This window comes from Camelina sativa, chromosome 2 (assembly GCF_030686135.1).
Source record: "Camelina sativa cultivar CO46 ecotype springtype chromosome 2, ASM3068613v1".
Classification (NCBI taxonomy): Eukaryota; Viridiplantae; Streptophyta; class Magnoliopsida; order Brassicales; family Brassicaceae; genus Camelina; species Camelina sativa.
In genome coordinates, this window is record NC_141881.1 from 568,067 (window position 1) to 590,784 (window position 22,718).

The 22,718-nt window shown below is 38.7% G+C and overlaps 6 protein-coding genes and 1 long non-coding RNA gene across 11 annotated transcripts; 4 read left to right on the plus strand and 3 right to left on the minus strand.

Annotated features, from left to right (window-relative positions):
• Positions 1-1,125: 1,125 nt before the first annotated feature.
• On the plus strand, positions 1,126-5,261 carry LOC104746793 (DEAD-box ATP-dependent RNA helicase 8). Its single transcript, XM_087493629.1, has 10 exons — positions 1,126-2,050; positions 2,142-2,202; positions 2,456-2,690; positions 3,042-3,280; positions 3,418-3,669; positions 3,748-3,928; positions 4,126-4,214; positions 4,302-4,375; positions 4,453-4,580; positions 4,929-5,261. Exons 1-9 carry the CDS (start codon positions 1,746-1,748, stop codon positions 4,529-4,531), a joined length of 1,515 nt encoding a protein of 504 aa, XP_087349755.1. The 5' UTR covers positions 1,126-1,745; the 3' UTR covers positions 4,532-4,580; positions 4,929-5,261.
• On the minus strand, positions 5,251-6,327 carry LOC104712161 (remorin). 2 transcript variants are annotated; one of them, XM_087493653.1, is made up of 4 exons: positions 6,181-6,327; positions 6,028-6,091; positions 5,862-5,943; positions 5,251-5,710 (listed from the first exon to the last, which is right to left on the minus strand). In XM_087493653.1, exons 1-4 carry the CDS (start codon positions 6,206-6,208, stop codon positions 5,657-5,659), a joined length of 228 nt encoding a protein of 75 aa, XP_087349779.1. In that variant the 5' UTR covers positions 6,209-6,327; the 3' UTR covers positions 5,251-5,656. The 2 variants fall into 2 exon arrangements, with proteins under 2 accessions (XP_087349779.1, XP_010427301.1); XM_010428999.3 differs by having other exon boundaries at positions 5,251-5,673; positions 6,181-6,324.
• Positions 6,328-6,754: 427 nt separating this feature from the next.
• LOC147948043 (uncharacterized) lies at positions 6,755-8,432 on the plus strand. The gene is made up of 2 exons (XR_015585681.1): positions 6,755-7,513; positions 7,975-8,432. It is a non-coding gene; the product is annotated as an uncharacterized LOC147948043 (long non-coding RNA).
• Positions 7,595-8,654, minus strand: LOC104712169 (actin-depolymerizing factor 8). 2 transcript variants are annotated; one of them, XM_010429008.2, is made up of 3 exons: positions 8,561-8,654; positions 8,024-8,289; positions 7,595-7,943 (listed from the first exon to the last, which is right to left on the minus strand). In XM_010429008.2, the coding sequence occupies exons 1-3, from the start codon at positions 8,561-8,563 to the stop codon at positions 7,787-7,789; spliced, it is 426 nt and encodes a 141-aa protein (XP_010427310.1). In that variant the 5' UTR covers positions 8,564-8,654; the 3' UTR covers positions 7,595-7,786. The 2 variants fall into 2 exon arrangements, with proteins under 2 accessions (XP_010427310.1, XP_019088658.2); XM_019233113.2 differs by lacking the exon at positions 8,561-8,654 and having other exon boundaries at positions 8,024-8,325.
• Positions 8,655-8,917: 263 nt separating this feature from the next.
• LOC104746804 (multiple C2 domain and transmembrane region protein 9) lies at positions 8,918-13,679 on the plus strand. Of its 2 annotated transcripts, none has more exons than XM_087493688.1 (4): positions 8,918-10,023; positions 10,160-10,243; positions 10,362-13,159; positions 13,242-13,679. In XM_087493688.1, exons 3-4 carry the CDS (start codon positions 10,416-10,418, stop codon positions 13,531-13,533), a joined length of 3,036 nt encoding a protein of 1,011 aa, XP_087349814.1. In that variant the 5' UTR covers positions 8,918-10,023; positions 10,160-10,243; positions 10,362-10,415; the 3' UTR covers positions 13,534-13,679. The 2 variants fall into 2 exon arrangements, with proteins under 2 accessions (XP_087349814.1, XP_087349825.1); XM_087493699.1 differs by having other exon boundaries at positions 9,062-10,023; positions 10,164-10,243.
• A 324-nt stretch (positions 13,680-14,003) lies between these two features.
• LOC104712178 (serine/threonine-protein kinase BSK3) lies at positions 14,004-17,825 on the plus strand. Its single transcript, XM_010429020.3, has 11 exons — positions 14,004-14,843; positions 14,973-15,187; positions 15,290-15,510; positions 15,615-15,750; positions 15,851-15,984; positions 16,083-16,188; positions 16,306-16,391; positions 16,488-16,676; positions 16,770-16,922; positions 17,067-17,180; positions 17,254-17,825. The coding sequence occupies exons 2-11, from the start codon at positions 15,106-15,108 to the stop codon at positions 17,503-17,505; spliced, it is 1,473 nt and encodes a 490-aa protein (XP_010427322.1). The 5' UTR covers positions 14,004-14,843; positions 14,973-15,105; the 3' UTR covers positions 17,506-17,825.
• A 634-nt stretch (positions 17,826-18,459) lies between these two features.
• On the minus strand, positions 18,460-22,282 carry LOC104712187 (shaggy-related protein kinase theta). 2 transcript variants are annotated; one of them, XM_087493732.1, is made up of 14 exons: positions 21,633-22,051; positions 21,293-21,367; positions 21,089-21,192; positions 20,921-21,013; positions 20,723-20,782; positions 20,352-20,624; positions 20,148-20,222; positions 20,004-20,060; positions 19,775-19,915; positions 19,606-19,656; positions 19,428-19,523; positions 19,262-19,345; positions 19,070-19,172; positions 18,460-18,945 (listed from the first exon to the last, which is right to left on the minus strand). In XM_087493732.1, the coding sequence occupies exons 3-14, from the start codon at positions 21,137-21,139 to the stop codon at positions 18,869-18,871; spliced, it is 1,161 nt and encodes a 386-aa protein (XP_087349858.1). In that variant the 5' UTR covers positions 21,140-21,192; positions 21,293-21,367; positions 21,633-22,051; the 3' UTR covers positions 18,460-18,868. The 2 variants fall into 2 exon arrangements, with proteins under 2 accessions (XP_087349858.1, XP_010427333.1); XM_010429031.3 differs by having other exon boundaries at positions 21,089-21,367; positions 21,633-22,282.
• Between the last annotated feature and the right edge of the window lie 436 nt (positions 22,283-22,718).

The following is a 22,718-nucleotide window of genomic DNA, read 5'->3' on the forward strand; positions in this document are numbered from 1 at the left end:
TAGACGGTAAAGAGATCGCCGACGAGATTTGGAGACAGCAGCGACGGAGGAGACTACGAGATCTCTTGCAGAGATGGTGAGGAGCTTCGCAAGACAGCCGAGAAAGTCGAGATGGAGAGCTTGCAGAGTCGCCGGAGACAGCGGCGACGGTTACGAAGAGATCGGCAAAAAAATCGCCCTTTGTTCACTCTGGAAATGTAAACCCTAGCTCGATGAAACCAAAGAAGAAGAAAGCAAATAAAACTCAGGACCTCCAAATAATTCGAACCAATACCAATGCGACACGTGACGCAAGAACACACTCAACAACAGTTCCGAAATAAGAACATGTTTTGTGATCTAAGCCCAAATTCGGATTATTTTTAATAAATTTAAGCCCAAGAACACCCTAAAAGATGTCCCTATAAAGATGGCCTAAACTCTTAGGGTTGAGAGTCCTCCTCTCTAGACTTTTGGCAAAGCTCTCTTAAAATAATGTTTATTCAATAATCAATAAATTACACAATAATGAGACTCATGTCTCTTTAAATAAGAAAACGAAAACCCTAGTCTAAATGTTTAACGACAAAACTATGGTTTTAAAACCCATGAACCTAAGGCCATTAACATGACTCAAACAAACAACAAAAACGTTAATGACGTGAAGATGCGCTGCATCACAAATAAATGAGACTACAATATCCTCTTCTGTTCTAAAAACACTATACAGCTACGAGTCGAATCAACACACGAATTTGGTGAGTTGAAGAATCCTACTTCCAACAATAAAGAAAAAAAGAAGCAAATGAAGAAGATGTCATCATGACTCCAATTATATAAAAGAATTCCAGTGAATGGATGGATAAAATTAAAAAAGTAGAATTTTGATGAAGTATAAAAACATTAAAGAAATGCTTTTGAGCTCAATGGAGACTCTATGACAACCATGTGGTGTTTGTACGCTGTGGCTTGGCATGCATGGCGTTAATCTTGAATTCTTGATCTAAAAAACAGCCTTAGAAGCTGAAAGATAGATGTAAAAGACGAACTAGTGTGCAAATCATTTAAACTAAACCTGCTTAAAAAAGCAATGTTATTGTAATTTGTTTTCTGTTAACTTCCCTGATTATTAAGTTGATAAAACTTGATATGTTAATAAGAAGAAAAAAAAATTATGGGTACATATGTATAAGAAAAGGAAGTTGTTGGCAATTTTATAAATTTTACAAAAAGAACTGATCCGTTTGAACACCCAGAAGCCCAAGAGACCAAGACCGCCAGGCCCTTACGGTATTGCCAACAAAGTCCGACCAAATCAAACAAACATTATAATTTTATCATCTCTGTGCCTCTCTGTCTGCTCTCTCGTCTCTCTGTTTCACGCGAGAACCTTCGTCTCTATATTACTACTGTTGACCCTTTTGATCCCTCCTCTCTTTCTCTCTCGTTCCTCGCGTGGACCTTCTTTCCAAAATATCAAATCCCTAAATTTCGCTTGATTTTGGATTTCAAAATTCTAGATCTACTACTACTCTTTACATCTCCGATTTTGTGATTTTTACAAACCCTAGATTTCTCCGGAAGAGTTTTTTTCCTCTCTGTAACTAAATTGCGAATTTTTTTTTTCTCTCTAAAATTCCGACATTACCCTAGGTTGTGTATTACCGTAGCAAAACCCTAGTTCCGGTTTGGTATTCTTGGTGTACAGATCCCTCCTCCTTTAGTCAGAGTTTTTGGTTATTAGCGTTTGTTTTTAGAGGTTTGTGATGAACAATCGAGGAAGGTATCCTCCCGGAAATGGCGCTGGCCGTGGTGCCATTAACCCTAACCCTAATTACCAATCACGGCAGGGCTATTATCAACAGCAACCACAGCCACAATACGTTCAGCGCGGTGGTTACGCTCAGAATCACCACCAACAAGCGCCGTCTCAGCCACATCAATACCAACAACAGCAACAGCAACAACAACAATGGCTTCGACGAGCTCAGATCCCCTCCGGCGGTAACAGTAACGGTGATGCAGTTGTAGAAGTTGAGAAAACTGTTCAGTCCGAAGTTATCGACCCAAAGTGAGTTCTGTACTTTTAGTTTAATCTTGGATTTGATTGTTTCTTACGTTACTATGATAACTAATGTTTTATATTCATATTTCTCTTGCAGTTCAGAAGATTGGAAGGCTAAGCTAAAACTACCCGCACCTGATACTCGCTACAGAACAGAGGTAAGGCTCATCATTGTTTGGACGAAATAGAGTAAATTGGGATTTCGATTTATTTTCTTTTCACACAAGTAAAGAAAGGTTACATACTACTGTTTATTACGTTTGTCTCAAGTGTTATATTGGTGTGTCATAAGGTGTTCTTACTTATTTGATAGCTTATTACGTAATTCAATACTTATAATTTATTTTGTGAAAGAATACTTGGTTGCATGGGATGAGATTTACTCAATTCTTCACTTGTTATCATTTTCAGGATGTGACAGCCACCAAAGGGAACGAGTTTGAAGATTATTTTTTGAAACGGGAGCTTCTCATGGGGATTTATGAGAAGGGTTTTGAAAGACCTTCTCCTATTCAGGAAGAGAGTATTCCAATTGCCTTAACTGGTAGAGATATCCTTGCCAGAGCAAAGAACGGGACTGGGAAGACTGCCGCCTTTTGTATTCCTGTCTTGGATAAAATTGGCCAAGATAACAACGTTATTCAAGGTAACTTTGTTTCTGATCTATGTTGTCAGTTGGTTCTTTTACGTGACTAGAACTGTAGAAGAAATTGAAATTCTAGCATCTTCTAGAACAGGTATTGAACTGATGTTTTATAACAATATGTTGAGGAATTTTTCATGGGTCTCACCTCATTCTCTCAGACATAATTTATCTCTTAAGACTAAAGAGAATACTAGTCATACCCATGGTTGCTTGAGAGTAACTACAATAAACACTAGTTACTTGAGCCTATAAAGCCATTGCTTCTTTAAGTAACCTAAACTGTTTCCTTCCTTAAAGGTTTACTGCTTCCGCTCTAATTTAGTTTATCATTGATGCCTGTCTTGTATGCAGCTGTTATAATTGTTCCAACTCGAGAATTAGCCCTTCAGACATCACAAGTGTGTAAGGAGCTGGGTAAGCATTTGAAGATTCAAGTCATGGTGACCACAGGGGGAACCAGTCTGAAAGACGATATTATGCGTTTGTATCAGCCTGTCCATTTACTGGTAGGAACTCCTGGCAGAATTCTTGATCTTACCAAGAAAGGTGTTTGTGTTTTGAAAGATTGTTCGGTGCTCGTTATGGATGAGGTACATGTAGAATTTTTTCTTTGTAATTTTTTTCTTTTAAATTCATGTTCTCTATCCATTTCTCGCTACAACAGAAGCTTTAGCAGAACTTCTTATGTTACTCCCAGTTCTAACTTAATTATGGATCTATTCATCAGGCTGATAAGCTTTTGTCTCAAGAGTTCCAACCTTCAGTGGAACATTTGATTAGCTTTCTTCCGGAAAATCGACAGATATTGATGTTCTCAGCCACGTTTCCTGTCACTGTCAAGGCTTTTAAGGATAGATTTCTGACGAATCCTTACGTCATCAATCTCATGGATGAACTTACGCTCAAGGGTGTTACCCAATTCTATGCATTCGTAGAAGAGAGACAGAAGATTCATTGCTTGAATACACTATTCTCCAAGGTTAGATCTGATCTGAACTAACCATTGATCGTTTCTTTTCTTTTCTTAGCTGGCATTTACTCTCTTCTTCTTCTGCAGCTGCAAATTAACCAATCAATCATATTCTGTAATTCTGTAAACCGTGTGGAGCTCTTAGCTAAAAAAATCACAGAACTTGGGTATTCGTGCTTTTACATTCATGCAAAGATGCTTCAAGACCACCGGAACAGAGTGTTCCATGATTTTCGCAACGGTGCATGCCGGAATCTCGTGTGTACTGGTATGCCTAAGTGTTTTTATGCTTTTATTGCACGAGCACCATGAATAAAGTACTCAACTATCTACTTCTTAGAATCCAAGAGTGGCTTTAGTTGAGGTCTTAGTGGAACAAGTTACACTGGCTTTACTCTTTTTAACTTGTGAAATCAGCTATGTCCTTTATCTGAATAGTTAATAATTTGGTGATGGTTGCTGCAGACTTGTTCACACGTGGGATTGACATTCAAGCAGTCAATGTGGTGATAAACTTTGATTTCCCCAAAAATGCAGAAACTTATCTCCATAGGGTAAGCTGAAAACCAGATGTTTACACTGTACTAGATTCCTACGTCTTTATTGATGGTTAGCTGATTTTGATATCTGTTGCTCTTCAGGTTGGTCGATCAGGAAGGTTTGGCCATCTTGGTTTAGCTGTGAATCTTATCACCTATGAGGACCGATTTAACCTGTATGTCTTTCTCTCTTGACTCGTTTGTACTCTTGTTTCCTGCAGCATAGTTTAACCTTGGTGTTACAATTTGGCAGTTACCGGATTGAACAAGAGCTTGGAACAGAGATTAAGCAAATTCCTCCACATATCGATCAGGCAATTTATTGCCAATAACTAAGGGTTATCCGCCTTGGTCTGCTGTTAGGTGAATCAGTAATAAGTGGTACGTAGTATCTACTATCTACTTACGTACATACTTGAATTATTCCTACTTTTGGAGTCGTTACTTCATGTAAACTCAAGATTCTCTAGGATAATTTATTTAATTATATACAATACATTCTTGTTGGACATTCTTGTTGGAAAGATCAAAGATGGAATTTCAACTATCGTTATAATACAACCACGTTACATAATTTGAGTTAATATAATACATTACATTCATATGGTTAGTTCATGTATGCAACTCATTGTTCCTGTCCTCTTGCGGTAGATAATTTCTTTTGATTTAGGTTTGCTCCCCATTTAAGAAAGACCCCTATAAATTTATTTGGATTTGTGCATGTTTCAGGTTGGTTGAAGCAATGGTTAGACAGTTGTCTTATCTAGCCGTGCAGGACAACGACAACCCAAAAAGGCTTCACATTCTGCCTCTACCTCAAAAAAAAAAATTCTGTGTCTTTGGGATTCCTTTATTTAGACAAGGCTAGAAGGTTTGAAATACCGGATAGTATTGGAAGTGAAGTCTTTCATTTAGTCTTAACAAGTGCGTTTGATACTATGTTTCTTTCTTTGTCGTAGACTGTTCAGTGGTTTCAGTGTTGTGATGCGTCTTCAAATAGCTGTGGTTTCATGACTATTTCATTCCCCTTTTCAATAATAAGTCTGAAACCTGAAGATGATATTTTCCGTTTTCTATTTACCTTGGTTGTAGATTTAATTCTAGCATGTACTGTGTTGTCAATAGGATTAGTTCATGATTTTTTTCTATGGACAATGAACTTAACACTCGTTTCATGATCAACACAAGCAAAACACACAACATATGAAAAATACAAATATGAACAGAGGAGAAAGGAGATGGGTGATAATCTCTCTTTCGCAGGTTACTGCTGATCTCAGAAGCAGCTTAAAGATGGCTTCTTGGGTATCTGTCCCGAGGCTTGAAACCTAGCAGCTTCTTCTTCCGCATCAAGGATCTCTCGAGCACGTCTGGTTTGAACATGTGCCTTCTTCTCTTGTGCCTTTGCATGAACTGCGGCTTTTTTGCTCCTTAGTTTCTCTGATTTCTCCATCTTCTTAATGTCCATCTTCCGCTGCGGAAAACAATTTTTGTTTGTTTGTTTGTTTGCTCTTTGACGACATGCAATGCCATGTTATAGTCTTTTTAGCATTGATTTACTTCTTGTTTAGGTAGATTCATGTTTTTGATCATATACTTCAGCAACAGACAGTCTTTAAGCATACACGAGTGTAGTTAGTGGATGTGTTTTTGTGGAATCACCTGAATTCTAGCGAGTTCAGATTCGATCTTGGTTGTTTCCTTTTTCTCCCATCCTGAAATGTCTAAGAGCCTCTTCTGAGTCCTGCAATCAGAAATCTGTCACATCTCTGAAAGCACAATTAGGAAATGGAGAACCCTGAAAAAGGGGTTGTGTGTTGTTTCTTACTTGTTATTGACCTTTGTTATTTTTAGTTCTTTCCATGCTTTGATGATTTTTGACTGCTCTTCTCCTGAGGCATCGTAAGTAATAATTAAAAGTTTAGAAGATAACATGAAACTAAACAATACTGAAACTCTTGTGATATGATATGATGATTACCTCTTTGTATCGGAATACCCGACTCCATTTGATAGAAAATAAGCTTCAAGCTCTAATTGCAAGTTAAATGCCAAGTTAGGTCTATTTATAAAGATCCAAAGAATATATTCGAATGCGAAAGGTGAAAAATGAAATTGTCGGCTTCAATGATTCTGTATTAGTGTCGTTTTTTTCTTTTTCTCTTTTTGCTTGTGGGAATAATGAGGGTGAACCATCATTGGTTTTATTGGTTTCCTTGTGTGTGTTTGTCTTTTCATTCGTTTTTTTTTTGCTTTAATATAAATGTATGTGTAACATGGAATATATGTTACACAGCTTGCAGGATAGCGAATCTTGACAAAATTGGCGAGCACTATGTGAATGTGTTCTTCTAATTGCTCTTTAACTTGTCCATTTAGTGTATTTTTAAAAATTAATTTAATTGGCACACCTAAGATTATATTTAAGTTTGAGTGGATTGTTTGTAATACAAGAATAGACTAGTTTGTTCAAAGTGCAATATAGGAGTTGGCAAATTTTAGTTACCTTGCCTAACTAAATTTTTATTTTCTTTTGAGGTGGATGCTAAAGCAATATGTTTGGGAACTCCATCTTCCCCAGTAAAAAAAATAAAATAAAGAACATATCATATGATATGATGTTGATGACAAAATAAAATTAAAATATACACAACATTCAACATTGCATACGATGCTATCCATTTTTTTTGGGGAATACTGACCCGAAGAAACCCTTTTGATATTAGTAAATATAAATCGATCCAGCTTAAGCTAGAAGACAAAAGACTATTCTACCACCTGAAAAGATATGATATGGCCCCCCATCCCCATGTAAGCAACGCATATTTGCTTGCTCCTCTGCAAAAACGGGACACGTTGGATTGTAATTCTCTATTTGCTAAAGAGTATTCATTCCATCTCATTCCGCCGGGAGGGAGGGAGATGAACGAATTGCGTCAGCCGATCCCCCCCGATCGCTAACCAATTCTCACATGTTTGTCGTGCGAGGCTTCATCAAATCCAAAATGGTTCTGTAGCTGAAGATGAAGATTCATAGATATCTCGAGATTTTAATCCGTCAAACTCGCATTTGGTTTATGTGTTCTCATACATTACAAGGTGATGCTTTTTAATTCTCTCATAACTACTCTTTGTGTGAGAATCAGATTCCCCAATCTGGGATGTATATGGTTCATTGTTTTAATACTCTCTTTTTTGTTGTGTGACTGTGTTGGGAAATTGATGTGGATGTGGGAGTGGGGCTTTTCAAATACCTCTGTTCAACAACATTTGACTCTGTTGAATCAAATCTGGATTGATTAGGGTTCGCCAAGGTACGTACGTTCTTCTTCTTGTTTCTACCTATATATATCAATATGCTTGGTTTCTCTTGTAGAACATAACAAGCCTCATCATACGAATTTAAATTATCCTTTTTTTCTTTTTTTCTTGTGAAGATTAACAAAACAATTAATCAAAGACCACTGAAAAATCCACACAATTTGCAAAAAGAACGAAACAAGCAAAAGCAGAAAGAACAAAAAAAAATCATAGATAGAAAAAGCTTAAGATTTGAAACGAATCTGCATTTTAGAAATGTTGTTGCTTCAGAGATTATTGACTCGTCCTTGGATGATGTCAAGGCTCATCTCGCTAGGATCTGTTGCTTGCAGTTCCACTTGAATCCCTTCCATTTCTCTCTTGAACCTGTCTTTTGAGCTTGCGTACAACATCTTACTCCTCACCCTTGATGTATCTGGTGACCTATTTTGATCAATACACGATTAAATTTCAGATCATCGTGGGAAAAACAAAGGATAGCAATGGATGAAAAATGTGATTACCAGGCGATGAAAAAGATCTTGCTCTTCTGACAGTTATCCTCGGTGGTGAAGTCAAAGTCATAGACAGCGTATCTACATTCATCATCAGGGATCGAACTTGTAAAATCATCGTAAGTTTCTTCTGGATTCCCAAGCTTTTCTATCTCCACTTGCTGTGCCTTCTCATCGATTTTGAACACGATGAACCTGTAAGTCCTCTTTGCTTTCAACTCCAAGAACTTTATCTTGCATTCATCACTCACATTCATCCCAGACGCTGAATTCGCCTGCACCACACACACACACACACACACACACAACATTTGGAATCATAGCATATCCTTGCGAAGTCAATTTATGCATAAACCCTATCCATGTTTCACACTTCCAAACCAAATAACACACTACTTATTAGTTTCTGATATGAAATCTTTTAACATATCACTATATGTTCATCCACATGTTTACAACCTTTTTAATCGGTGGATGTAAAAACCGAACATAAACAGAATCAATGCATCATCTACATTAGAAGACAGTTTTGTTGTAGGAACTTACCATGTTTTCTATGGAGGAGTCAAACTCTTAAACCTTGGTTTGATGATTGGGAAAAAGAATTGGGACTGGTTGGGGGGGGGGGGGGGGGGGGGGGTTTTGAGGGTGAGGAAAAACACTAAGTTGGGTATTTTGATATCTTCTTTTGTTTTTAGGCCTTATCACGTCTTGAAATAGACGACTTTGATGCTATCACGTTGTGTCCATATTTTCAATACATATGTTTACTCATTCATATTACATCTTTGTCTATATTTATTTGTGTTTCTTGCAATATGAGCTCAACTTTGGTCGGGAGATCAATGGAGCGTTGAATTTCACTTTTCATGATGAACATGTTTATATATATATATATATATATTTTTTTTTTTGGTTCATTTTCTTTTCAGTTTTGACTTTTGAGTCTTGACCCTCTCTCTTTTTGTCATGATTGGTCTTGGGCAAACTAGTTTTGTTTTCTTTACGTAGTAGTTTAGTAGATCTTTGACTTTAGCCTCGATGCTATATTGCTAGATATTGTTTTATGTGGCCCAAACGTGCCATTGAATCCATGAATTTACTGGATCGATAAAGAGTGAGGCCCAAAAAATTCCAATTATTGCTTATGTGTTACCAAAAGACTACTATTACAGTATGTTAAGTTGTCAACTGTTCACCATGTGTGTTCTCTTTTGGGGATTTTAACACTTTTAAGCATCGTTGCTTGTCAGCGCATATCTATTATTCTTTTCGCTATTCATGAATATGTTAATCAGACACATAAAAAGTATCTAATGAGTGTTAATCTTATGTATTAGCGAGTGTTTTACATTTGACGGCATGCATTTAAAATTGCAAAACAATGTTAAATTAAGAAGGTTTATACGTATGCATACTAGAGACGCGTTGCGAAAGTGATACGTCTCCTAAAGAGAAAACGAGCGTTAATAATACTTATCAAGAAGAAACTCTGAAGTCTTTCATGGATTTTTAGACTTTGAAGTAGACGCTTTGTCTTTTCTGTACGTATATAATACGTACTTCTTTTGACTTTTCTTTGGCGTTTTCTAACGTTTTTTTTCAGTTTCGTTTTATAAGTTCATAAGGTACCTAACTTATGATGCATCTGTTTTATTATGATTATTAAAGTGAAAAGTTAATTATGTCTTCTATTATGTATTCAGATTTTTGATGATAACGTCCAAAAACACAACTGGGATGCTCTGATTTATATGATTTTAAACCAAGAAATACATTACCTGACAATAATAATTGCCTAACAAACGATTAGGCTCAAACAAAAAAACGACTAAACTTGTGTCGGGGTCAACGCTTTATATGATTGGTCTTGAGATGTTTCGTAGTACTTAGCCATATAAATGTGGGTCTCGAATGGGCCCAAAGTGTGACACGTGTTAAAATCAGACGGCGGTTCTCAAAGCAAGCCGGTAATTTCCATGGAAACAGAGCTTACGACCAACATCATTGTAAGTACCGTAGAGAGTAAAACAGAACACGAACTCACAGAGAAAATCTATAACACTTGAATTTTCCACACTTGTTTTTATTTGCCGTGTTTTCTAAGAAACTAAGATTGTTTATTCATTAACTGGTTTGATTTAGACAGGTGATTTTGATCTTTAAAGGTGAGCTATGTGTCCTTTTGGTTCTTGTCCTCTGTTTCTGAATAGGAGCAAAACGTTGTAGGTAAAGTTCTCTTTCTTCCTCCCTTTCTGGTTACTCTTTCTTGTTCTTGTAACTCGTTCTTCAACTCTTTATCGGAGTCTATTGTTTCAAGTTTTAGAAATCTCCTTTTCCTCTGCAGTTGACTGGTCTTGCCTTCTCTTACTAATAAGGTGTTTTAGAAAAAAAGCCTCAAATGAGCAATATTAAGCTAGGAGTTGAAGTGATTAGCGCACAGGGCCTGTTTCAGAGAGACAAACATAACTCATGTAGTCCTTTCGTGGAGCTCAAGTTCGACAACCAGATATTTCGCACGACGACCAAACCCAATGACCCAAATCCTGTCTGGCACGAGTGTTTTTACTTCGTTGTCTCTGATCCTTCCGTCTTGTCAAATAGTACACTTGAAGCTCACGTCTACAGCTACCAGAATGAATTCGATGCTAACCCCTTTCTTGGCAAAGTTCGAGTCAACGGAACATCTTTTGTTCCTCACTCTGAAGCAGCTCCTTTCAATTACCCTTTAGAGAAACGCAGTCTTTTCTCTCGAGCGCGTGGAGAACTTGGCTTGAGAGTTTTTATCACAGACGATCCTTCAGTTACACCTTCTGTCCCAACCCCGGTTCCAGAATCTCCTCAAGCTTATAGATCAAGTCCGCGCAAAGAACCTGTGAAGTCCATAATCGCAGGTGACGCAAGTATGGCTACTGATGAGAGGATAGAGCTAAAGCCTAAATCACGTACGTTTCGTAACGTTGCCCCTTTAGTGAAACAACAGCCAATGATGAACTATGGCATCCACGAGATGAGAGCTGGACCAACGCCTCCAAGAGTGGTTCAAGTCAACGGTTCAGGTCCAGGTCCATCCTTGCATCAGTTGCCACAAGATTTCTCTGTCAAAGAGACAAGCCCTTTTCTCGGAGGTGGACGGATCGTTGGAGGACGAGTGGTTCGTGGTACACAAAGGCCAGCAAGTGGCACATATGATCTCGTTGAAGAGATGAGATTCCTCTACGTGAGAGTTGTGAAGGCCCGTGATCTTCCCAACAGAGACCTTACAGGGAGCCTAGATCCCTATGTCGAAGTAAAAGTTGGAAACTTCAAAGGTGTTACCACGCATTTCGACAAGAATTCAGATCCGGAGTGGAACCAAGTCTTTGCCTTCGCTAGAGATAATCTTCAGTCCAACTTTCTTGAAGTTGTAGTGAAGGATAAAGACATTGTCCTTGATGACTTTGTTGGGAAAGTTAAATTCGATCTCAATGAGGTTCGGTCTCGTGCTCCTCCGGATAGTCCTTTAGCTCCCGAATGGTACAGACTGGAGAACAAGAGAGGCGAGAAGAAGAATTATGAGATAATGCTTGCTGTGTGGGAGGGAACTCAGGCTGATGAAGCTTTCGGGGATGCGATTTTCTCAGATTCATTGGTGTCTTCAGATAGCTCGAATATTATATCCGCTAACCTCCGCTCAAAAGTGTACCATTCGCCTCGGCTATGGTACCTAAAGGTGAAAATAATAGAGGCTCAAGACGTCATCATCGCGTCTGACAAATCCCGTCATCCTGAGGCCTTTGTGAGAATCAAAATCGGTAATCAGATGTTAAGGACTAAAGTTTCTCAAAAAGGCATTCATCCGAAATGGGGAGATGAATTCACGTTTGTAGTTGCAGAGCCGTTTGAGGAACCTATGGTCATCTCAGTAGAAGATCATGCTGCTCCTAACAAAGACGAGCCAGTAGGAAAAGCTGTGATTCATTTGTCTGACATTGAGAAATGTACAGATGATAGAGCCCATGGTCCTCATCATGGCCGTTGGGTTCATCTAGAAGACTCCATCTCAGACGCTTTGGATGCTGATAGAGCCAAGAAAGTGAAATTTGCTACTAGACTCCATTATAGGGCGGTTCTTGATGGAGGCTACCACGTTTTTGATGAGTCTATGTATTACAGCAGCGATCTCAGACCATCGGCGAAACAGCTCTGGAAACCAGCAATAGGAGTCTTGGAGCTCGGGATACTTAACGCAAATGTGTTTCACTCGATGAAAACTCGGGATGGGAAAGGTACTTCGGACACATACGTTGTTGCCAAATACGGTCACAAATGGGTTCGAACACGAACAGTAATCAACAGCATGACTCCAAAGTACAATGAGCAATACACATGGGAGGTGTTTGATCCTGCAACGGTTTTAACCATCTGCGTCTTTGACAACGCTCATTTCTCAGCTGGAAACAGTGGAATCAACAGAGATCAGCCTATTGGGAAAGTACGTATTAGAATGTCGACTCTTCAGACGGGCCATATCTACACGCACGCTTACCCTTTACTTGTTCTACAACCTTCTGGTCTTAAGAAAAGAGGGGAGCTTCACTTAGCCGTGAAATTTACCTGCACATCGGTCTCCAGTATGCTTTTGAAATACACCAAGCCTCTCTTGCCTAGATTGCATTACATACAACCGTTACCTGAAAACCATCAGGAAATGCTTAGGGGGGAGGCTCTCAAGATAGTCGTGTCTCGTTTAGGGAGGTCTGAGCCACCGCTGAGACGGGAAGTGGTTGAGTATATGGCAGATTCGAGAAGTCATTTGTTCAGCATGAGGCGAAGCAAAGCAAACTTCAATAGGTTCACGAAGGTGTTCTCGGGTGTGATCTCGGTATGGAAATGGATGGAACAAGTGTGCACGTGGAGGACACCTGTGACGACGGCTCTGGTTCACGTGCTGTACACGATGCTTGTAGTGTTTCCAGAGATGATATTGCCGACTGTGTTTCTGTATATGGCTGTGATTGGGTTGTGGAATTACAGGTTTAAGCCCAGGTTTCCTCCTCATATGGACTCCAAACTATCTCATGCAGAGAGTGTGAATGCTGATGAGCTCGACGAAGAGTTTGATACCTTCCCGACCATGAGGGCTCCGGACATTGTGAAAATGAGGTAAGAGAATCAAACAGATATCATTAAAAAAGAAAAAAAGATTTGTTCATTGGTTGATAGTTTTCATACATTTATCTTGCAGGTACGACAGGCTGAGAAGTGTGGCCGGGAAGGTTCAGTCGGTGGCTGGAGACATAGCAGCACAGGGAGAGAGAGTGCAGGCGCTGCTGAGCTGGCGTGATCCACGCGCAACAGCTATTTTCGTGACATTCTGTTTCTTGATTGCGATGGTTCTCTACATTACCCCTTTTAAACTTGTGGCTCTCCTCTCAGGCTACTACTTCATGCGACACCCTAAGTTCCGGTACCGCATCCCCTCCGCTCCCTTCAACTTTTTCCGACGACTTCCGGCCATGTCCGACTCTATGTTGTGAATAAACAAACAACCATGTATATCAGTTTAAGTCTATATATATCTTCATCTTCGAATTTCTTTCTCTCTATGATAGAGAGACTCTATCCATATGTGTATATATATTGTATGTTGAGAAATCTTGCATTCATAAACTCATTCCTCAAATCAAAATTCGCCTACAATGAGAAGCTTTTATAAATAGAGAAGAAGAGGAAGACGATGAGAAACAGAGTCGGTTAACCAATGATTCCAATCTTAACCGGTTCAGCTACCCCATAGATCTTGACAATATGTTACAAAAAGCCCATGGGCCTTGACCAAAACGTTTAGCACACTGTCTTACTCTTCTTTAGTGCTTGATTAGTTCCCTCCTTAATTTTAATTAATCCGTTTGATTACAAAAGTCCGTTAGTGATTACGGCGTGGAGCCAACGGGAAAGAGGACCGTATCTCTCTCTCTCTCTGTCTCGTTCTATGAACAGAGACGACGACCACCACTTGCTTCTCTTTAACAGGCGGTGCTAAAATAAAATCTGGACGACAAAACAATTTATTAATTTGATATATTTTTTGGGTATAGTAGTAATGTAATGTAATGGCCAGATTCTTTGTTGCCTTCTCTCATCATCATACCATTAAAATATTTTTCATCAACTTGTCGGTAAATTATTTTTGGCTTATACTACTATATCTTTCTTTCTCTGTCTTCTTCTTCTTTCATTTTTAAATTTTAATTTTTTCAGAAAGAAAAAACAAATATAACAATAATTCATTTTTTCTGAAAATTACAGATGCACGTATATAGAAATAATAAAACTAGAGAGTGTGTGATCTGATCTAGTTATATATATATATGTAAAAGAAAGAAAGAAAAAAAACAATCCTGGGGGTTTGGACAAATTTGGGATAGTTTAAGCTTTTTTATACATTCACATGAATCACATACGTTCATGTCGTCGATACGGTCCTCTTCCTTGATTTTTTTATTTTTAAAATTTATTGTAACCACGTGGATTTGCTTGTCTTGTTTCTTGTTTTCTTTTTTTTTCTTTTTCTCTCCCCCTTGATGAAATCGAGGAACCTTTAATACTACTACTACTACTACTAGTTTCTTTCTTCTACTTCGTCGATCCACAAACGCTTTTGATTCCTTTGCTGTATTGGCTTAGCTTACTGTGTTTCTCTGCTCTTTTTATTGGCTTCTCCTTCGCTTCAATTAGGGTTTTTTACTTGTTTCATCTTCGATTCCCCAAATTGCTTCCCTTTTGAGATTGGTATTGCTGTAAACTAGTTGAGTTGACTCATTTAGAGTCATAGCGAGTTGACAAGGTACGACCTTTCTCCTTTTTACTAATTGTGTTCTTTGGTTTGAGTTTTTACTTCACTGATTTGGAAAACTCTTTAAAGATTCGATTTTTATTTAGTATATAATTTTGCTTTGTATATAATTTGTTGCAGCTCTTTGGGTTTACGAAGAGAGGAGAGAAGAGACGTCCCCTCGATTGAAAAATTAAACCTTTTTCATTGGGTTGAAAGAAAAAAGAAAGAAAGCAAGAGTCTTGGAATATTTTGGAGTGTTTTATTTGTTTAGATGGGAGGTCAATGCTCTAACCTGAGTGGGTGTTGCCGGAACTCTTCACACAAGACAGCTGTTCTTGAATCTCCTGATCTTGGTTTGTTTGACCTTTTCTGTTACTATATATAAATAACTAAGTCTTTCTTTTTTTACTTGGATCTGAGAAACTTAAGGCATTGTCTGGATTTTTTGGATGCAGAGAATGGAGAGAGTAGTGAGATCACTGATGTGCCTAATTTCCGGGAGTATACATTAGAACAGCTCAAGTCGGCTACTTCTGGTTTTGCTGTCGAGTATATTGTGTCTGAACATGGAGAAAAGGCTCCAAATGTTGTCTATAAAGGGAAATTGGAGAATCAAAAGAAGATTGCTGTCAAGCGTTTCACAAGAATGGCGTGGCCTGATGCACGTCAATTCCTGGTTTGACTTAAATTTATCTCTGCAAATTCTCTACACTTTTGTTTTCATCTCCTTTTTTTTTTTTATCTTGATATTGGGAAAAATGTGTTCTTCCTTGTGTGAAGGAGGAAGCGAGGTCGGTTGGTCAGCTGCGGAGTGAGAGAATGGCCAATTTACTCGGTTGTTGCTGTGAAGGTGATGAGAGGTTACTTGTAGCAGAATTTATGCCCAATGAAACACTAGCCAAACACCTTTTCCACTGTGAGAATCATTTTTTCCTATATATAGTAGCCTTTCGTTTCTATTCTTGGAAAGTTATTTATGCCTCAAGAATCTAAGTCTACTTCTTCTATGCAACTAGGGGAAACACAACCTATGAAATGGACTATGAGGCTACGAGTTGTTTTGTATCTAGCACAAGCTCTTGAATACTGCACCAGCAAAGGCCGTATTCTTTATCACGACCTCAATGCTTACCGGGTTTTGTTTGATGAGGTATTATTATTTCTTATATATAATCTACTATTGCTCTTTTGGGAAACCTATCCATGTTTCTATGCTATTCCTTCATTCTCTGACGCCTTTTAAATCAGGAATGCAATCCAAGACTTTCTACTTTTGGTTTGATGAAGAATAGTCGGGACGGAAAAAGTTACAGCACTAATCTTGCTTTCACCCCTCCTGAGTATCTACGAACTGGTAAATCTTTGGTTTTATTTCCCAAGGTTCATATGGTTGAGAACTTGAAATTAACTTGAACTTGAGATTAACTTGGACATTCTTTTTTTTTTCTTTTTTTTTGATGTGGATTTACAGGGAGAATTACTCCAGAGAGTGTGATATACAGCTTTGGTACTCTTCTGCTTGATCTTCTCAGCGGAAAACATATACCTCCTAGCCATGTAAGTAGCCAAAATAAGTATCTTTTCCTTACTAGATTGCAGTTTTCACGTTTTCACTTGGAGCTGGAACTGATCCTTTCAATTTGTTTTATGCAGGCCCTCGATCTGATTAGAGACAGGAATCTTCAGACACTAACAGATTCTTGCCTAGATGGGCAATTCTCTGACAGCGATGGCACAGAGCTAGTACGCCTGGCGTCTCGTTGTCTTCAGTACGAAGCTCGTGAGCGGCCAAACACGAAATCTTTGGTGACTGCCTTGACGCCACTTCAGAAGGAAACAGAGGTTCCAATTTTGTTTTCTTAGCCATCAGAAAAACCAAGACCATGTTTCTGTTTGTTTACTCAAATAAATGTTTCCCTGTATTGAAAACTGCAGGTCCCGTCTCATGTTCTAATGGGTCTACCGCACAGTGGTTCAGTCTCTCCTCTGTCCCCTCTTGGTGAGGCTTGTTCAAGAAGGGACCTGACCGCTATGCTTGAGATCTTGGATAAACTTGGATACAAAGACGACGAGGGTGTCACCAATGAGGTACCTTTTCGGAACTAACTTGGGAAAAAGAATGGTTTTGCTAGGTTAACAAGCTAATAGTGTTGGGTGTAAAAAGAGGTTTTGTATAGATATAATGTATGTGGTCACTTATTGGTGTTGCGTTACAATGTTTTGGCAATGCAGCTCTCGTTTCAAATGTGGACAGACCAGATGCAAGAGTCTTTGAACTCGAAGAAGAAGGGTGATATGGCTTTCAGGCAAAAAGAATTTAGAGAGGCCATTGAGTGTTACACGCAGGTCAGTTTGTTTTTGCATCTAAAAATGAAGTATACGAAGGATGAACCTGATTCCTTTCTTGAAACTTTGACAGTTTATTGATGGAGGAATGATATCTCCAACAGTGTGTGCACGCCGTAGTCTGTGTTACCTGATGAGTGACATGCCGAAAGAAGCTTTAGATGATGCACATCAGGCTCAGGTGATCTCTCCCGTGTGGCACATCGCGTCATATCTGCAGTCTGCTTCCCTTGCTTTCCTGGGAATGGAGAAGGAGTCTCAAATCGCACTCAAAGAGGGCTCGAACCTTGAAGCAAAGAGGAATTCAGGTTCTCGAGTGAAGTAACATATATAGTGTGTGTTTAAAGAAGAATCATCTTTTGGGAAAGATGAAAGAACATCTTACCAAGTAAAAAAGGTGTTAGAATCTTTTGAGCACAATGATGGGAAAAACACGCAAGAGGGATGCCAAATGAAACCCTCATCTTCTGAAGAGATGATTGGGTTGTGTGAGGTGTTTTGCTCTTCTTGTGCCTCTTTTTATGGGCATTGAATTGAAGGAGTCACTTCCTTTATTGGCTTTGAAATCCATTTTTCTGAAGAAACTTTATGTACTAGATAAAACCTTTATTGGAGAAACCATAAAGAGATTTTATGTCTTTTGAATCCATAGGCCACACACTCATCAATCCCCATGTATGGATGGACTCTCGCTTAGAAAAGAGACATTCCACAGCGAAGGGGGTTTTTACCAAAAGTTTGTTGTACTTGCTTGGCCCTTAGCCATAATGATTTAAAAGGTCAAATAAAAAGATAGTAGACTTTTTGACTCTTCAGACTACGTCATTTTAGAAAAATCTTCCACGATAGTGATATGTTAATTTTCTTCGCTTTTTGGCATTGTTGTCCACGGTTTTGTCAGATTTGAAGGCTGATTTTTTTGCCATTGTTGTATAATAATATGTTCTGCTCATCAGATTTTTCGTTTGGTAAATGTGATCCTTCTTGTTGGTGGTAGACAAGGAGAAGTGGGAGCTCGTATGCTGCATTATAGAATACTTTGGGCATACAATTTTTTTGAAGAAGTTCGAGTCGGTTGTGAGTGAGATCCACGATGGTGGTTACGGTGGTTAATTTCGATGACTACATGAAGTGAGTGGTTTATAAGTTTCATGGAAGTGAAAACATTATTGAAAGACAGCTATCGATTTCGACAAAAATCTTAACTCCTGTTTGAAAAGTGAAAACAAATCTCCTGCAAAAAGTAAAAAGAAATCAAGTTTTGTCACACAAAATCCAGTTTGGGTATGAACATAAAACTGAATCTTATTAGAAAACAAGCTTGCAATATTACGGCAAGGAAATGATCTTGATGGATTACAAACATATAATAATGATACACCAAACATATAAGGGGGTCAGATTTGTGAAACAACAAAAAGAAAAAACAAAAAAATGAAAGTGAAGGTGGCCAAAAAAAAAAGAGAGAAAGGAGAGAGCAAACAGAGAGAGAGAGAAGCCAGTCAGAAGAAGCTCCATGAACCCCCCCCCAGTTATTTCACATCTCCTAGGGTCCCGGCATGCAGATTTCCAGACATTCCTCCAGCCACAAAGCTTGGAAGCAGAAGTGGTTCCAAAATTGATGTACACACTTGCAGTAAATAGATGGAGAGATAGAAAGCTGGATTTTGGACACACTATAAATGATCCTAAGAGCTACTTCCCGTTCCCTGGCAATGCGTTGGCATTAGACGCTGTCGCAGCTCTGGTGATGCACCCGCAAGTTCTGAACATTCAAATGCATCGCAACAAACCAATGAGACCCAATCCATCAAAAAATTATTTTTATTCTGCTGCAATTTCTACCCTTCATGATTTTTTGTTTAGATAAAGATAATTCATGGGCTGACCTTGGGCAGTGAAGTTAAACAATGGAGGCAGAGCTCTTCCATTTGGCAGTGAAAGATTCGGGTCCCGTAAGTCATCAAAGAAGGGGTGTGCACAAGCTTCCAACTAAACAAATGGAAAAAAAGGGTTTTGAGTTAGAAAATTCTAAATCAGCCTTATATAGTTTTGTGGTGTCTAAAAGGATTTAGTCTTACAGCAGTGCACCGAAGGTTTGGCGAATACTGGAGGAGTCTTGAGACGAGGTCTACTGCTTCAGGTGGCATTCGCTTGTGGAAAATCTGAAGAGGAGTTATGTGCTACATTAGATTTCACTTGAACATGTACATGCACCAAAGAGGCACCTGCAATTATTTCACAAACCTTGTGCCACGGGTGAGCTTTGATTTGAGGAAACTTGAACTCTGTGTAATTGGGATTCATACACCGTATTTCTTCTCTTGTAGGCGTCCCAAGAATCTGGTAGATGTACAGTTGAGTAAGATAGTACACATGAAAGATAGAAAAGAGATGAAAGCAAACGAGGGATGATCATAAGTACCTTAATTATCTCCACCAGCTGATCAATGCCACTTTCCCCGGGAAACAGTGGCTACAGGTAGAATACCAACAGTGCAAATAAGATCAAATATGATTACGAAGTTACGATGCAACTAATAAACTAAAAAACAGTTCACCAGAATCTAAACTTTAAAATATATATGTCTCACTTGGCCTAGTAAAAGTTCTGCCATAACACAACCGCCGGACCACATGTCAATGGCATTGGTATACTCTGTAGCCCCAAATATAAGTTCTGGGGCCCTGTAGTACCGGGAGCATATATAGGATATGTTAGGTTCACCTGGCACCTAAAGACACACAAGAGTATTAGCCAGCCATCATTGTTGGAAAGACAACCCATCAACCAGACCACTTCAAAACATAAAATGAACATACCAACATCTTTGCGCTTCCAAAATCGCAAATTTTTAGTTGATGAGTTTGGGGATTGACCTATGAAAGCCACATCATAAGAGAATCAATGTAATATTCATATATACGGCTTAACAACCTTTTAAACAGAAAGAATTTACACTATACCAGTAGATTTTGTGGCTTGATGTCACGGTGACACACCCCAACTACGCGATGTAAGTAGTTCAGCGCACGGCAAATCTGATATGCGACAAAGTAATAGAAAGGACAAAATCAACATAAGCAAAAATATAAATTTCAACGTATCTGAAGCTTTATGCTATACACAGATAACTAGGAACGATTAAGTGGAGAGCTTAAAGAACTCACCTGATAAGTGTAGAGCTGAACGAAGATAATTGGCATATGCTGATTTATTTTGGTATAGTGCTTAGATGCTCTGTAAACAGTTTCAGGAACATACTCAAGGACAAGGTTGAGATACAGCTCATCCTTGTCAGTTGTTGAAAAGAAAGAATGCCTCAGTCGCACAACGTTGGGATGGTCTTGCAAGCGCATTATCTGAAGCTCTCTGTTCTTGTATCTTTTATCCTGCAGAACCTTCTTAATTGCAACTTGTTCACCCGTTTCCAAACACTTGGCCTAAACCCAAAAAAAATCAGACAGCAAGTCAAAAATTCTGGACACGACAAAAAGTTTAAGGATTAGTTTTGTTCCTGGTATAAAAGATTTCCACCTACCTGGAACACTACTCCGAATGAGCCGGTTCCAACCACTCGCTGGGCCATGTATGAGATTGTCTGTAATAACAAGTAATAAAGAGTAAATTAAAAGATACACCCAACTAACTATGCAGAGGAGAAGAGAAGTGAATAGAGAAAGCATCTTTTCATAGAAGAAATGTGCAAATAAGCAAAAAAGAAAGTTAGTTGAAGGACCTGCTTAGGCTTTCCATCTCTACCCCCAACAGTAGTTGTAATAACTTGTCCCGTTTCAGTCCCACTGCCGTTTACAATAGTTGTCTCCATCTCCTGCAAGGCCCCAATGAGAGATGTGAGCAATGATGGGGAAGTTGAAGATGATATAAAAATCAGAAGCAACCTCACCTTCTCGTCGCGGTTGGCATTTCGGTCATCTCTAATCCTCATATCAGTCATAACTTCAGGAAGCTGATGATGATGATGATGATGATGATCATCGACGGTTTTATCTGAGAGAGCATGCCCATTTGAGGTACCAGCAACACTTTCTAGTGGGAAAATGTCAGGTTTGATATCAGAAGAAGAAGAAGAAGAACTAGTTTGGTCAACCTGCATTGGATCAGCAGCACACATGTTGTCGTTCTCTTGATCAAGCTTCGCTCTCTTCATCCCATAGTCCCCACCCTACACCAAATCAGTCAGGTCAAACATATCATCAAAAAAAAAAAAAAAAACACAATACTCATCCACATATGCATTACTTAGACGATATCTAAAACTAAGATCTAAAAAAAAACTCAAAAGAAACTTTAATTTTGACTTGGAACATACACATATGGATGAAAAATTGAAGAAATAAATATTCATAAAATCAAATCAGAAACGTAAATCTCTATCTGATCTTCACAAATTAAAATAATTAAGGAAATGCAAAAAAAGGAAGACATACAGGATCGGAAGAAATCGAGGTACGACCGGAAGCAATGCTCTTGAGACGACGCATCACGTTCATCTTCGCTTTCCAAAACCAGGACGAACAACTCAGAAAACCCTAAATCTCCCCAAAAAAATCTTCACCACAGCTTCATGTGGAGAGAGAAAGAGAGAGAGAAAAAAAGCAAAAAAGCAAAAAGAAGAAAAAAAGGAATAAAACAGATTCAGATATTCAAATTCGCACAACTCCTCCGAAGCAAACAAAAAATCTCTCAAGGGAAGGGGGAAAGAATCTGTTCGTCGAGCTTCTTCGATTTCTTCTTCTTCTTCTTCTTCTTCTCTCTATTGACGACCCAAACAACCAGGTGGAATCTTTGCTCTCTTCTTTCTTTTGCTTTCTCTTTCTCTCTCTCTCTCTCTCTCGTGGCCAAAGCCAATCATGCCAGCCTCGTTCTCCTCTATCTCTGTGTACTCTCTTTTTTTTTTTTTTGGTCAAACCTTGACTCCTCACCGTTGATTCATCGCAGCAACTCATCCGACGGGCGAGGATGAATCCGTCTGATTTCGACTACCTGTGTTTACTAAAATACCCTTGTATGGTTGTGTTAATTACGGATCCGGGATTAATACTATAAGCAAAGGGAAAGGGGATGAGATGATGATGGCATTGGCCTGTGTTGTTTGAATGATTGCATCTAAGGCACGCGGAATATGCGGGGAGACTTGGATTGTTTGACCTTCCTTTGACCACCTCTCTCTCTCTCTTTCCTGCACTGCACTGAGTTAAATTTTACTACTACTACTATTTCTTTACTGCTTTTAGACATACTACTATATTAATCATAATCATAATCATAATCATCTTTTCAAAACTTAATCTACTAACTCAACTCTATATGCTAATACTACACATTATTATCCTGTTTTATGAGCCATTGTAATCGGATAGAAGCTAAAACATTTCCCTTTTTATAAATAAATCATAAGCTAACCATTCTAAATTAAGAAAGGTAATAAAACAGTTATAGGTAGGTAGTTTGCACTTTGGGTAGTGTTTGCATCTAAGAGCAATGAGGCAGTGTTTCTAGTTTGTCTTCATCTC

Excerpts from the sequence above, each read along its gene's own strand:
- LOC104746793 (XM_087493629.1), top strand. The coding sequence starts at position 1,746 with ATGAACAATCGAGGAAGGTATCCTCCCGGAAATGGCGCTGGCCGTGGT. Across the intron at positions 3,670-3,747 it reads TGAATACACTATTCTCCAAG|CTGCAAATTAACCAATCAAT; the intron begins GTTAGATCTGAT and ends CTTCTTCTGCAG. Across the intron at positions 4,376-4,452 it reads TATGAGGACCGATTTAACCT|TTACCGGATTGAACAAGAGC; the intron begins GTATGTCTTTCT and ends ACAATTTGGCAG.
- LOC104712161 (XM_010428999.3), bottom strand. The coding sequence starts at position 6,208 with ATGGAGTCGGGTATTCCGATACAAAGAG. Across the intron at positions 6,092-6,180 it reads GGGTATTCCGATACAAAGAG|GAGAAGAGCAGTCAAAAATC; the intron begins GTAATCATCATA and ends ACGATGCCTCAG. Across the intron at positions 5,944-6,027 it reads ATAACAAAGGTCAATAACAA|GACTCAGAAGAGGCTCTTAG; the intron begins GTAAGAAACAAC and ends TTCTGATTGCAG.
- LOC104712169 (XM_019233113.2), bottom strand. The coding sequence starts at position 8,325 with ATGTTGTGTGTGTGTGTGTGTGTGTGTGTGGTGCAGGCGAATTCAGCG. Across the intron at positions 7,944-8,023 it reads AAGATCTTTTTCATCGCCTG|GTCACCAGATACATCAAGGG; the intron begins GTAATCACATTT and ends TGATCAAAATAG.
- LOC104746804 (XM_087493688.1), top strand. The coding sequence starts at position 10,416 with ATGAGCAATATTAAGCTAGGAGTTGAAGTGATTAGCGCACAGGGCCTG. Across the intron at positions 13,160-13,241 it reads CCGGACATTGTGAAAATGAG|GTACGACAGGCTGAGAAGTG; the intron begins GTAAGAGAATCA and ends TTTATCTTGCAG.
- LOC104712178 (XM_010429020.3), top strand. The coding sequence starts at position 15,106 with ATGGGAGGTCAATGCTCTAACCTGAGTGGGTGTTGCCGGAACTCTTCA. Across the intron at positions 15,511-15,614 it reads CTGATGCACGTCAATTCCTG|GAGGAAGCGAGGTCGGTTGG; the intron begins GTTTGACTTAAA and ends CCTTGTGTGAAG. Across the intron at positions 15,751-15,850 it reads AGCCAAACACCTTTTCCACT|GGGAAACACAACCTATGAAA; the intron begins GTGAGAATCATT and ends CTATGCAACTAG.
- LOC104712187 (XM_010429031.3), bottom strand. The coding sequence starts at position 21,695 with ATGAACGTGATGCGTCGTCTCAAGAGCATTGCTTCCGGTCGTACCTCG. Across the intron at positions 20,061-20,147 it reads TCAAGCCACAAAATCTACTG|GTCAATCCCCAAACTCATCA; the intron begins GTATAGTGTAAA and ends TGGCTTTCATAG. Across the intron at positions 19,916-20,003 it reads TTGGAAGCGCAAAGATGTTG|GTGCCAGGTGAACCTAACAT; the intron begins GTATGTTCATTT and ends GTGTGTCTTTAG.